At 47.1% G+C, this 14,257-nt stretch overlaps 1 protein-coding gene across 13 annotated transcripts in view; it reads left to right on the forward strand.

Moving 5' to 3' along the window:
• The first annotated feature begins 5,975 nt into the window (after nucleotides 1–5,975).
• Nucleotides 5,976–14,257, forward strand: part of KALRN (kalirin RhoGEF kinase) — a 637,395-nt gene continuing 629,113 nt past the window's right edge. For all 13 annotated transcript variants that reach the window (XM_046658061.1, XM_046658067.1, XM_046658063.1 and 10 more), the window contains exon 1: nucleotides 5,976–6,445. In XM_046658061.1, coding sequence (XP_046514017.1) covers nucleotides 6,373–6,445 — 73 coding nt within the window. In that variant the 5' untranslated portion in view covers nucleotides 5,976–6,372. The remainder of the gene's footprint in view (nucleotides 6,446–14,257) is intronic.

A 14,257-nucleotide genomic window follows, 5' to 3' on the forward strand; every position in this document is an offset into this window, starting at 1 on the left:
TACCCTAAGGTCACAAAGATTTTCTTCAGTGTCTTCTGGAAATTTTATAGCTTTAGTTTTTACCTTTAGGTCTATGATCCATTTTGAGTTAATTTTTATATCGTGCAAGATATTGATCTAAGTTCACTTTCTTTTGCATATGGATATTATGATAGGCAGAATAATGCCCTTCCCCAAAGATATCTACATCTTGGTTCCCAGAACCTGTGGATATGTTAGGTTACATGGCAAATGGGAATTAAGGTTTCAGATGGAATTAACGTTGCTAATCAGATGACCTTAAAATAAGGAGATTATCCTAGATTGATTTAGGTGGGCCCAATGAAATCATAAGGGCCCTTAAAAGTAGGAAGGGGGACTGAAGAGGGAATCAGAGAGATGGCAGTGTGAAAAGGACTTGGTCCATATCGTTGGTTTTGAAGATGGAGGAAGGAGGACACAAGCCAAAAAATGCAGGTGGCTTCTAGAAGATGGAAAAAGCAAGGAAATAGATTCTCCTTTAGAGCCTCTAGAAAGAATGTGTATCACAGCTAACACTTTGATTTTAGCCCAGGAAGACTCATTTTGGACCTTTGACTTCCAGAATTATAAGATAATAAAATTTGTTTTGTTTTAAGCCACTAAGTTTGTGGTAATTTGTTATAGCAGCCATAGAAAACTAATACAGATTTTCAGTTGTTCAAGCACATTTTAGAGACTATCCTTTTTACACTGAATTCCCTTTGATCTTTATTGAAAATCAGTTGACCATAAATGTGTGAGTCTGTTTCTGGACTCCATTCTATTCCGTTCATCCATCTGTCTATCGTTACACCAACACCACATTGTCTTGATTACTGTAACTTTATCATATGTCTTGAAATTGGATAGTGTAAGTCCTCCAACTTTCTTCTTTGTTAGCTGTTTTGGCTTTTCAGGTTCTTTGCATTGAATCAGCTTGTCAATATCTGCAAAAAAACCTTCTTGGATCTTGACTGGGATTGCACTGAAGTCACTGGATCAATTTGGGGAAAACTGATGTCTTAAGCATTTGAGTCTTCTGATCCGTGACACAGTACATCTCTCCATTTACTTAAGTCTTTAATTTCTTTCAGCAATGTATTGTAGTTTACAATGTACGAGTCTTGCATATCTTTAATCAGATTTAGCCTTCATATTTTATGTTTTTCTAAGATAATGTAAATAGTGATTTTTTAAACTTTTACATTTCCAAATCTTCATTGCCAGTGTATATAAATACAAATTTTTTTATGTTGGTCTTGTATCCTGAAGTCTTGCTAAACACATTATTAGTTCTAGAGGCATTCTTGATAGATTTCATGGAATTTTCTAAATAGACGATCATGTTGTCTATGAATACAGTTCTACCTCTTCCTCTACAATTTGGATGCCTGTAATCTCTTTTTCTTGTCTTACCGTATTGGTTGGAATATCCAATACAGTGTTGAATAGGAGTGAGAGTGGACATCCTTGCTTTATTCTGAACTTAGAGGAAAAGCGTTCAGTCTGTCATGATTAGGTGTGGAATTAGCTTTGGTTTTTTTGTAAATGCACTTCATCAGGTTGAAGAAGTTCCCTCCATTCCTAGTTTGCCGAGAGTTTTGATCAGAAATGGATGTTGCATTTTGTCAAATGCTTTTCCTGCATCTATTGAGATGATCATATTTTTTTTAATATCACATTAATTTTCTATGGCTGCTGTAACAAAGTACCACAAACTGGGTGTCTTGAACAACAGAAATTTATTCTGTTACAGTTCTAAAGGCTAGAGGTCCAAAATCACCGTGTCAGCAGGGCCATTCTCCTTCTGAGACTCTGGGTAGACTCTTTCCTTGCTTCTTCCTGGTTTCTGGTGGTAGCCGTTAATTCTTGGTGTTCCTAGGCTCGCAGCTGCCTCACCCCAATCTCCGCCTCTGTCGTCACATGGTGTTTTCCCTGTGTGTCTCTGTCTTCACATGGAGTTTTTCCCTGCTTATATGGACACCAGTCATATTGGATTAGGGCCCATGCTAATGACCTCATCCAAAATTGATTACATCCTTAAAGACCTTATTTCCAAATAAGGTCACATTCATGGGTACCGGGGATTAGGACTTAAATAAATCTTTTTGGGACACACTTCAACCCATGACATATGGTAAATTACATTGATAGCTTTTCAAATGTCAAATTAACCTCGCATCCTTGAGATAAACCCACTTGGTCATAATGTATTATCCTTTTTATGTATTATTGGATTTGATTTGCTAAGATTTTATTAAGAATTTTGCCTCTATGTTTATGAAGGATAGTGGCCTGTGGTTTTTCTTTTTTCTTCTCTTAATTGGTCTTTGTTTAGTTTTGGCATCAGAGTAATGCTGGCCTCATAAAAAGAGTTAGGAAATATTCCCTCTTCTTCACTTTTCTGGAAGAGTGAGTGGGGGATTGGCATTATTTCTTCCTTAAATGTTCCATAGAACTCACCAATGAAGCCATTTGAGTCTTGAGTTTTCTTTGTGGGAAGCTTTTAAGCTACAAATTTAATTTCTTTAATCAATATATGACTAAGTTATCTATTTCTTCTTGAATATGCTTTAGTAGTTTGTGTCTTTCACGGAATTTGTCCATTTTATAGCATAAAATTGTTCATAACATTCCTTTATTATTCTTTTTACATTTCTCTAATCTATTTTCCTTCCTGTTGTTAGTACCATCAGGTAGATTTTGATTGTACAGCAGAGCAGAACCCTGTCTGGTCTTTTTGCACCATCCTCTCACTTTTCGGTACTATATCAGATAATGCTCCACTGCTATTCCGAGGATTTTCATGGACAATTTCTTGGAAGTGGGTGGCTGTGTCCTTCTTCCTAGTCTGTCTAGTCTGGAAGCTCCACTGTAACCTGTCCACCAGGGGTGACCCTGCTGGTATTTGAAATGCCAGTGGCATAGCTTTCAGCATCACAGTGACATGCAGCTGACACAGTCTGACAACTGATAGTGAAGGTGGTGTGGTTCCCTGATGGAAAAAATGTGGTTGGTGGTGAGAGCACCAAGTGTAGACCACCAGGGTTCCTCTCATTCCTGATGGTAGTAATTTGATTCTTCTCTCTTGTTTCCTTATTTCTGTCTGGCTAGAGGGTCATCAATTTTATTGATCTTCTCAAAGAACCCACTTTTGGTTTCATTGATTTTTCTCTTTTGTTTTTCTGTTGTCTATTTCCTTGCTTTCTGCTCTGGTCTTTTAAATTTCTGTTCTGCTTTGGGTTTCGTTTGCTCTTAAGGTAGAACAGAAGATCATTGATTTGAGACCTTTCTTTTCAAAATAGGTATTTTAGTACTCTAAATTTCCCTCTAAGTACTGCTTTGGCTATATCCACAGATTCTTATGTGATGTGTTTTCATTTTTATTCACTTTAAAATTCTTTCTAACATTCTCTTTGAGTTCTTAGTTGAACATGGATTATTTAGAAGCATGTCATTTAGTTTCCAAATATTTGGGGGATTTTCCATATATTTGTTATTGATCTCTAATTTAACTCTCTTGTGCTCAAAGAACATACTTTGCAGGATTTAAAAAAACAACAACTGAAGTATAATTTGCATACCACTTTGCATGGTGTAAATCCTTTTAAATTTATTGAGATTTGTTTTATGGTTTAGCATACAGTTTATCTCCATAAATGTTACCTGTGCTCTTGAAAAAATGTGTATCTATTGTTATTGAGTGGAGTGTTCTATAAATGTCAGTGAGGTAAAGTTAGCTGATAGCACTGTTTAAGGCTTCCATAGTCCTCCTGATCATCTATCAATTATTGAGTGACACAGATATTAAAATCTCTGACTATAATTATGAATTTGTTGATTTCTCATTGTAATCCTATCAGTTTTGTTTCATATATTTTGAAACTCTCTTATTAAATGCAAAAACTTTTCGGATTGTTATGTCCAACTGATGAATTGAAATGTCCCTCTTTATCCCTGGTGATAGTCTTTGCTCTGAAATCTTCTTTGTCTGATATTATTACAGCTATGAGCATTTAACATTTTAATAGAACTCACCAAATTTCCTCTCAAAACTCGGTGTCATTATATAAGGTTTTCCCCTGTTCTGGTCCACATTTATTGGGATTTTGAACATGTTTCTTCTAAATTTGTGATGAGTTAGTACCCTTGCTAGGTCTCGGGCTCTCTATCTGCACAATGGTGGCAGTTAGCAGCTCTGCCATCGCGTGTGTGTGTGTGTGTGTGTGTGTGTGTGTGTGTGTGTTTGAGAGGGAGAGAGAGAGAGATTGAGAGTGCAGGCCCCTGTTTAGGTATGGAGTTAAGGGGAAACAAAATAAGGCAGTTCAAGATATCAGGGCCAGATGAATTACATCTCCTGGCAGTGAACTTGTGATCTCAGAGTCACTATTAATAATTTTTAAGAAATGGAGTCTGATAGACATACCCACGATTGGAGACAGGCAACTGTACTTATTCTTTTAATGGGTGGCGAACCCCCCCCCCCCCCCCCACCATTTGTGACATGCAGTAAAGAAAGTGATGAGTACAGGGAGCCAGAAAGGGTTCACTAAAAACTTATTTATTCTATATGCTGTTAGTTACCCAGTTGGTAGATCTGGAAAGGTCCCCAGGTGCTTTGACCCAGAGAGAGGTGGAACCAAGTAGATTATTAGAGACAAACAGATGTGGGAGCTGCTGGCAGGTAGCACACCATCAACTTTAGACGAGGACTTGGTTTTCCTCTTAGGTGTGTTTTAACACATTAGGTCAGGCCACAGCATCTCCATCAGCTTGGCTGAGACAGCAGCAACACCTCCCAACATACCACATTAAGTACTCAGGTCTAAAGAGCCTCTGTTTTGTAGGCTCTGCAGTCACTAGAACTATAAACAGAATACTGGCTAATTATTGTTTAATTATTGCTTAAAAACCAATTGGCACAATACAATCACTGCATTAATTACCCCATACAGCATCTGCTTTCTTTTTAGCCGTCATCCCCATTCCTCCCCAGCTCCTCTCCCCACTTTAATTGAAATTCAGCTTGCTGTAACACCTCCTTTCTCCTGGCCAACTGGATCTCTCCATTCACAGGAGGGAGAAGAACAAAACAGAGAAGGCCCCGGGGATTAGGGAGTTTTGACAGCCGTCCAAGAGGAGCGCTGAGATAGGGGCCAAGTAGGAGGCAGGACGGAGACAAACGAGAGAGAAGAGAGTGACAGAGGGAGGGAGAGACAGGCAGGGACTCATCGCAAGAGGAAGGAACTGGACAAAGAATCAGAGACGGGTAGAGATGTTTAAGGGGCGCTGAAAAGGGGGGAAAGAAGAGAAAAGCTAAACAAGAGAAGAACTAAGGAGAGATGGTGAGGAAAATGCGAGGGGCTCAGGAGGGGAGGAAGAGAGTAGAGAGCTTGTCTGGAAGGATGGGAAAAAAGTCCAGCCTCTAGGGACAGGTCAGCCCAGCTTGGGGACCGGTCGGGAGAGGAGACGGGCAGGCGGCTTGGGGTTCGCCCTCACACACCTTGGCGCGGGGTGGGGCGGAGGAGGTGGCCGCCGGGCCGGAGCGCGGTCCGCGCGGGGGAAGCGGCTGAGCGCGCGGCGAGCCCGGCGTGCGCCCCGCGGCCGGACTCGCGCGGCGGCCCCGCCCTCTCGGCCGCCTCCTTCGCCGGGCTTTTCCTGCGGGGCTCAGGAAGCCGGCCTAGCGCGGCGGCGAACAATAGCTCGGGCCGCCCTCAGCTCCCGGGGAGGCGCGCGGGGCCGCGGGGAGGGAGGTGCGCGCGCGCGCCGGGGGCTCGCGGCCAGTCCCGGCCCGGGCCGGAGCTTCATTCAGTTCAGCTCGGCGCTGCCCGGGTCATTGTTGGCCGGGACCGAGGCGCGGGAGCCGGGGGAGGAGCTGGGGAGGCGGCGGCGGCGGCCGAGGGAGCCAGAGGGGGAGCCAGAGAGCGAGGGAGGGAGCGAGCGAGCGAGCGGGGGGGGGGGGGGGGAGGAGGAAAAATAAAGAGGAGAGCCGAGCAGGGCTGAACAATAGAGACGGGCAGACGGGCGAGGAGGAGAGCCAGCTGCCGCTGCTGGCGGAGAGCGGGCGCGCAGGCAGCCCGGACCCCGGCCCCGGGCCCCGGCCCCGGCCAGACAGCAGGCGGCCAGCGCCCCCGGGGAAGGGGTACCATGGGGGAGCCGGCGGCAGGCGCCCCCAGCCCGCCGCGCGCCTCCGCCTGAGCGAGGCTCGGCGTCCTCTGCCCCAGCCCCGCCGCCCGGCCGCCCGGTCGCCCAGCCCCGGGTCCGCCTGGTCTGCGGCCGCTGCGCCCTGAGCCCTCTGCCCATCGGGCGCCCCGCAGCCCTCGGCCCCGGGCTTCGCCGGACCCCGGCTGCCCGCGGACGCCCGCCCCAGTCATGAACCCCCCGGAGGGGGCAGCAGAGGAAGGAGGAGCAGCCGACTCGGACGTGGACGCCTTTTTCCGGACAGGTAAGCCCGGCAGGGCGCGGGGGCCGTGGGTGGGCCGCTGGCGTGGACGCGGCGTCTCGGACAAGTTTGGGGAAGGAGGGCTGTGGCCCGGGCGAGCGTGCTGGGGGGCAGTCCCCCTCGTCGTCGAGGCTGGAGTTGCTGAGATTCTTGTTGTTATGGCAATGCTGGTGGCGTTTTGGAGAGGGGTGGGGGCTGGGAGCTCGGCGCCCCTCGGCGTTCACCCCACTTGCGGGAGTCTGTAGGGGAGGCGGGAGGCGGTCCCCTCGGGCCGCTCCTCCCGGAGCGCGGGGATGGGGCGATGTTGGATCACTTTGCAGCGCGCCGCTCCGGCTACCGGCGTCCCTGGCCCCTCCCTCGGCTCCCCTCTTCCCCCAGCGCTGTCAGCCGGGCTCTGGCCCCTGGGTTGGCACGCCTTCTCGGGCCGAGGACCCCGGGCCCTGTTGTGCAAAGAGGGGCAGTGGGGACTGGGAGTCGCGCAGGCTGCAGACTGACAGTCAGGAGCGGGGCGGACCCAGGACGGTCATGCCTGGTGCGTGCGGGGAGCCCGCGTCCCGGACTTGAGAGGCAGACCGGGCTCGGAGGGCAGTGGGCGCCTCAGACCTCCTCCTTGTCCTCCTCTTCTCCAGTTCTGGAACGGATGAGCTTTTCATAAGAATCACTCATTCCTGGAAGTGTGAGTTAGCATCCTCCTCATACACACCCACTGAATCTTTGCTTGCCTGTGGTATGTAGAGCGCACAGATCTGTCTTTCCAGCTGTTTGCAGTCCCTGCCACCTCCCATCCCCCAGGTCTGTAGCTCCTCCTGTTCCCTGGCTACACAGCCCCCTCCCCAGAACAGACACCGACCACCCCCCTCTCACCACCTGTGGCCCTGCTTCTCTGATGGCCAGGGATTCCTCTTCTCCCCTTTACCTGTGGCTTCCACCAACTTGGTAGGTAGAGCTGCTCATCTCCCGTGTCTGGAACCATTTTGTCCGGAATCTTTGTCCCAAGGAGTCCAATAAGTTATGGGGGCCTTGTGCATCTGCCCTCTTGTTTGATCAGTTGGATTAGAGGACATGAACTGGTGGGGTCAGGGATCAGGTTAGCTCTGCAGGCTCTCTGCACTTCCATCTGTTTCCTAAACTCATTGCCTTGCCCTGGAGGTCATCTCTAGGGAAGGGGGTGGGGTGCTTTGTTGGGGAGACGTGTGGCTTTAGAAGTCAAGACTCGATTGGCTTGTATGTTCATTTTGTAGTTGGTCTGGAGAGGAAAGAGCCAGAGGACAGGAGCTGATGCCAGGGCCTGGAGAAAGCAGAGGGAGCCCCTGTTACTCTATCCTGCCTCCCAGGGTGCAGCCTTACCTCCCTCCATCCCTCACTCCTTCCTTTTCCCCAGAGATGGTTTCTATATACACATTCTCTCTCTCTCTCTCTCTCTCTCTCTCTCTCTCTCTCTCTCTCTCTCTCACACACACACACACACACACACAGAAAGTCATACACCCTGCCTAGGACCCAAAGCATGGATTCTAAAGAGGTTCCTGACCTGAGTTTATAAGCTGGCATCTAGGAGAGAGGTTCTGGGGGGCCTAAGTGGTACCTGGAAATGTTCACTCAGCGGCCTGCGCCTCCCATCTGGGGCAAAAGTCTGCCTTTTCTTAGCTCTGGGGAAAACTCTTGAAGTGTGAACCTTCCCACCTTCCCTTTCTGGACCCCACTTTCATCTTTTGGCAACCACTCCTCCTTCCTCTTTCCAACCATCCAAACACTAGTTCCTGTTCATTCTCTGTCCCAGGCCCTTGGAGCAGAGCTCAGTTTCTGAAGGCTTGCTAATTTCTGACAAATGAATTCACACAGTGTTAATGGTGTTAATGGCCTATAATGGTCCAGTGTGTTACTTTTCCCAGGGCCTTTCAAAACGCAACATGTGCCTTACATTGTCTAGCCTTGGCTCAAATCACAGAGTAAATGGCAGACTGGGGTCTGTCTCCTGTGGGACTCCTGTTGGGGATTTTCTCCTTCCTCCTTGGGTAGCCTTTTTGAGCAGGGGCTGGGTCTGATGTGCACTTAGAATCAGAGAAAGGGTAAGTCTTCAATGCACAGGGCTGGAAGTGACTGATGACTGTAACAAGTTGCAAGAGGGAGTGTAGGCTGCCCTGGCTGGGTCTAGGACCACTCCCTCCCACCCTGAAGTGGCCTTCTGTGCTCTGCTTCCTGATTTTGCTCCCTCTAGTCTCTAGCCTGGGCTCATGCTGGGGATTCTTAAGCTGGAAAAGGCTGTATTTCTTAACCCTCTCCCTTCTGATTCCCTGTCTTTATGGAACATAGCACTATACCTGGTAGGCTAGACAGATTATAAATTCATTCACCTGAACAATTGAGAAACCTTCAAACACATTTTCAAAGTCCCTAGCGCCAGGGTTACCCCCTACTTTCTGGTGGGAAATTTTACATGTACAAAGACCAGACTGGCAATTGCTTTGTCAAAACCCTTGCCTAAGGTGCTTCTAATTAGGCATGTTGAGAATAGTTCTGTCATTTTGGTTCCTTACTTGTCCTCTTTTGATTATTTTGGTATTTCAGTTCTCTCGACCAACTGATGAAGCTAGATTCCCTAAATCTCATTTCCCTGCATGCACACGGACACTAACAACCCCTACCCCCAGCCCGATCTTCTTGTAGAGTGGTGGATTCCATAGCATGTTCCTGGGAATTCTCTGTCCCAAGCCTGGGAAAAGTGTGTCGCAGTAATTTTATTGATCATAGTTATGAGGCAGAGGAGGGGAAATATGGGAACTCAGAACTGGGAAGAGAAACCATTTGGAATAGAAAACCTCACAAGGACTTTTCAACTCTTACTAGGAGCCTTCTGCTGTCCAGGGTGCTATGGAATACAAACGAAATATTCAAAGTGTTCTTTGACTTTGAGGAACTTTAAAAAGAAGATTGACAATTACTGCTCAATTAGAGATTAATTGCTAACCATTATGGTGCTTTAAGATAAAAAGTTGATGGAACTACAGAGGAGTGGAGCTGAGGGGAGCCCTTGAAAGGGGATGGAGAGTGGGAGGAGCAGCCTGGGCAAAGGCACAGAGGAGGTTGGGGTATTGACATCGAGGATCATGGGGCAGACTGAGTGGAAGATGTAGGTTAGGGAGGAATGGGAAACAGGGATGGTAAGGAGGGCAGGGCCAGATAGGGAGAGTCTTGGAAGCCCCAGAGAGGAACTTGGGTTTGATACAAGGGCAGTAGGGAGGTTCTTGAGCAAGGGCTCATCCTGAAGGAAGTATTTAGAAAGGTTAATCTGGGGGTAATATAATTGATGAGGCAGAGAAGAGAGGGAAAGAATCCAAGCAGATGCAAAAGTGATCCGGAGCTGAGAAGGAAGGGGTTTGGTCTGGATTGGTGGCGTAAAGGATGGGGAATGAGGGGCAACTCTTTTTTTTTTTGAGGAAGATTAGCCCTGAGCTAACTACTGCCAGTCCTCCTCTTTTTTGCTGAGGAAGCCTGGCCCTGAGCTCACATCCATGCCCATCTTCCCCTACTTTATATATGGGACTCCTACCACAGCATGGCGTTCCAAGCGGTGCCATGTCCGCACCCAGGATCCAAACTGGTGAACCCCGGGCTGCTGAGAAGTAGAACGTGGGAACTTAACCGTTGCACCACCAGGCCAGCCCCCAGGGACAACTCTGAGAGACATTTTCAGAGGCAGAAATGTGGGGGATTTCTTGACAAACTAGTTATGGGGGAAAAGGAAATTAAGCCCATGAGGAAACGGAAGTAGCTGGGTTAAGAGTGTAGAGGACTAAAAGTGTCCCAACTGACATGGTCAGGTTGAGACCAGGAGCCAGTTTTGTGGGCAGATAATGACATTAGCCTTGGACATGGAGAATTGGAGATGATGGAGCGACATCCAAGTGGAGTTTTGTGAGTAATGTGGGACTCAAGACATGAGCATGGGTAGGAGGTTAGGGCTGGTGGTGCGGACTTGGAGGCCTTCTGGGTCAAGGCTGGATGCAGCCGAAGCTTTGTGAATGCATTGCCTCTCAGAGGGAGGGAGTGGAGGAAAGAGGGGAAGGGCTCAAGTTAGAATTTTGGGGAGAAACTCTTATTTAGGAAGTGGCAGCAAAGGAGACGTGATCCTGGAGACCCCAGGGAGTAAGCATGGCTTCTGATGTGATGACAGGCTACAGACAGGTTGAACAGGAGGAGCGCTGGGTAAGTGTCACTGGTTGTGATGAAAAGAAGGCCACTGCAAGCTCTTGGGAGCATAGTGTTAGAAGAGGCATTTGGAGTAGGGATTTGGGGTGATGGATCGGAATCAGTTCCTTGCGGAGTTTATCAGTGAAAAGAAAGAGAGGTTGGGTGCTAGTCAGAGTGGGTGTTATTAATGTCAGGAAAAGGAGTTTTTATTTTTTGCCAGAGAGTCAGAAGAGATTTGGACATGGAACGGAGAAAGCTAGGGGACGGGAAAAACGGAAGATGCTAGATGGATTGTTGAGTTAGGACCTGAAGAGGTGAGACAAGAGCAGGTTCCCCAACAAAAGGAAGAGCGTAGTTTTGGTGAGCAGAGGAGAAACCTCTTCCGTTAAGACTCAAAGGAAAACAATTAAGAGGTTAAATGAGAAAAGAGTGATGTGGAAATATCTCCTCCCTGTGTCTTTCTGCTGAGCTTCAGTCCTGTGAGTCCAGATATTTTCACCTGGAGGGTTTGCTGTTCCTTGAGCTTCGGCCAGCCTCTAACTTGACTCCGTGTGTCTTTCCAATGGCCCAAACCAGATCCTTCTCTTGTCTTCTTTAATTCTGTAAGTGGCATCTTCTCTCTCCCAGTCATGATATTTAAAACTTTGGTATTGTCTGTGAGGACTCTCTCTCCTCTAACAAACTCTATTGACTTATCGTTCATAGTTAGCCCTTGTTGTTCATCTGCGGGGTCTCTGTGAGAGGCCAGGACCCATTATGCCACCCATGGACTCCTTTAGTGGCCTTCATTCTTTCTCCCTGGAATCTGCTCTCTCACCCTGACTCCAAGTTGGCATCTGCAGGCAGATTACACTTCCTAAATCACTGCTTTCACCACATCACTACCTGCTTTATGAACCTACAGTGACTCCCTAGTGCCTTCAGGGTCAAGTCCTTACTTCATAGCTCAGTTCCAGCCAGGCTGCTCTTCTGCTGTCCAAGGGCAGTTTGACTCACGTTCCCCTTGAATCATCCACCCCCACACCCCCACTCTCCAAATCCAACTCATTCTTCAGGACTTGAGCCCCACCTTCTTCTGGGAGCTTTCACAGCTCACAAGACCACTGTCTCCTCCAGATTCCTAGGCACTCACTGTCTATGCTCATTTTCGCACTTCACGAATGGTACTGTATTGTTTTTAGCCCTTTCTATACACATTGGGCTTGTCTTCCCATTGAAGTTGCTTATTCTTTGGAGATAAGGAAAAAGATCTTTTAAAAAGCTTGTGATTCATCCAAACCAAAACCAAAACAAATCACCTCCCCCTAGTATAGACAAAGCAAACATGGCAAAGGATAAGTAGTTGTTGAACGTAGGTGGTGGCATATTGGTGTTCACTGTATGATTCTTTAACTTTTCTCACAGATGATAACCCCATCCCACTTAAACTGAGGAACTGGACATTATCATGTCCAGATCATAGAGAAGGGAGATTTTTTTTCTTTTTTTTTTAAATATTGGCACCTGGGCTAACAACTGTTGCCAATCTTTTTTTTTTTTTCTGCTTTATCTCCCCAAATCCCGCCTGTACACAGTTGTATATCATAGTTGCAGGTCCTTTTAGTTGTGAGATGTGGGACGCCGCCTCAACGTGGCCTGATGAGCGGTGCCATGTCTGCGCCCAGGATCTGAACCCTGGGCCGCTGCAGCGGAGCGCGCGAACTTAACTACTCGGCCACGGAGCCGGCCCCAGATTTTTGAATAACACCTTAGATTTGTGTGCAAATCTTTGAGTAAATATCACCACCCTCTCTCTGCATTGCCAGGTACCTGAAAGGGGAGGGGTCTCTTACCTCCTGAGCTCTCTTTTGCAGCAAAGGAAAAATATCTCTTTTTGACATTGTGCTTGATGCTCCAGAATGTAAACATGATGCTTAATTCAATGTTTATTGTTGCTTCTTGATTCTCCTCCACTTCCAACCGGCATGAGTTGGGCTTTTGGTCACACCATTTTCCGGGAACTTCTGGGGGAGTATTGAGAGAACTTTGTTGTTCTGGAGAGGGAATGCTATGAATTTTTAATATCAGATTTATATAGGCTGTTTCTATTGAATATGTTTTAGAACATATCAGTGAAATCCAGGTGGACCTCCATAAGATTTGGGAGGCTTTGCTTCATCCTTGTGCTACCAATCATCAATAACTTGATTATTGGCACATTCTCTCCAATTGTATTTGAGAATCCTTTGGGGGATGTAAGAGGTATTGGAATAAACTGCAGTTACAGAAGGAAATTAGATGATAAATAGGAAAAATCTTCCTGACTGTAAATATCAATAAAACACAAATAGGTGAAATTAGTGGTTCTTCTTAGATGTTGGAGAATGAACAATTTTGCTTTTCAAAGTTCTTTCGGGTTCTGAAACTTGGCAATTTACTTTTTTTTTTTTATTCTACTCCCCAAAGCCCCCCAGTACCTAGTTGTGTATTCTAGTTGTGAGTGCCTCTGGTTGTGCTATGTGGGACACAGCCTCAGCATGGCCTGATGAGCAGTGCCATGTCTGCACCCAGGATCCGAACCAGCAAAACCCCGGGCCGCCAAAGCGGAGCCCGCGAACTTAACCACTCAGCCACAGGCCGGCCCGTGGCAATTTACTTCTGCAGATAGTATGGCATGGCCCAGTGGTTCTCAACTGGGGGCAGTTCTGTTCCCCTGGGAACGTTTGGCAATGACTTGAGTAAGGGGTTGCTATTAGCATCTAGTGGGTAGAGGTCTAGGATGCTGCTAAACATCTGTAATGCACAGGGCAATAAAGAATTATCCAGACCCCAAGTGTCAATAGTGCTGAGATTGAGAAACCTTGGTATAGCCAGAAGACCATGGGGTTTGGACCAGATAGGCTCAGCACTAACTAGAGGTAGAATCTTGGGTAAATTATTTACTGTCTCTCATCCTCAGTCTTCTGCAAAATGGGACTACGAATTCTGATTTTACAGATGGAGAGGATTAAATAGGAAAAATGTGTAAAAAGCATCCAGCCATTTCCAACACACAGTAGGGGCACAAGAAATCCTAGCTGCCCCTGTTGTTCCTGCTGTTTTAATTATTACATGAATGTGGTGGCAGAGAGGCTGGGGCAATTTCCAGAAGGAGTGCTGTGCAGGGCTTTTGATGTGGAGTGGGAGAAGGTGCTGGAGAGGCAGCGTGATGGTGTGCAGGGAGCCTGTGTGGAATCTGAAGGCTAGAGCTTGGGCCTCAGCTCTCTTTCATTCATTCATTTAATCATTGGTTTGACAAATATTTATTGAGTGCCTCCTGTTCCACGTACTGTGCTGTGGGAGTGTATAAAATCATTATGAGAAAGAATGCAGAGCAGGGAGGGGAATGGACATAAATAGACCCCCTCAGAGAGCACTCAGATTTAAGGCGGTGGGAAAAGGAGAAAAAGCCTGTGAAGGAGGCTGAGAAGGTCAGGCAACAGAGCAGGAGGTGAACACTCCCCTTTGCTCTCTACTTATCGGAATGACTTGGGCAAGTGACTTTGTCATCTGTATAAGATGAGGATAATAGCCCCCTGCCCCCTAGCTCCCTTATAGGGCTGTTGAGAGACTCAAATAAGATACTGTATGTGAAAGGCCTTTGTA

Source organism: Equus quagga, chromosome 4 (genome assembly GCF_021613505.1).
Source record: "Equus quagga isolate Etosha38 chromosome 4, UCLA_HA_Equagga_1.0, whole genome shotgun sequence".
Classification (NCBI taxonomy): Eukaryota; Metazoa; Chordata; class Mammalia; order Perissodactyla; family Equidae; genus Equus; species Equus quagga.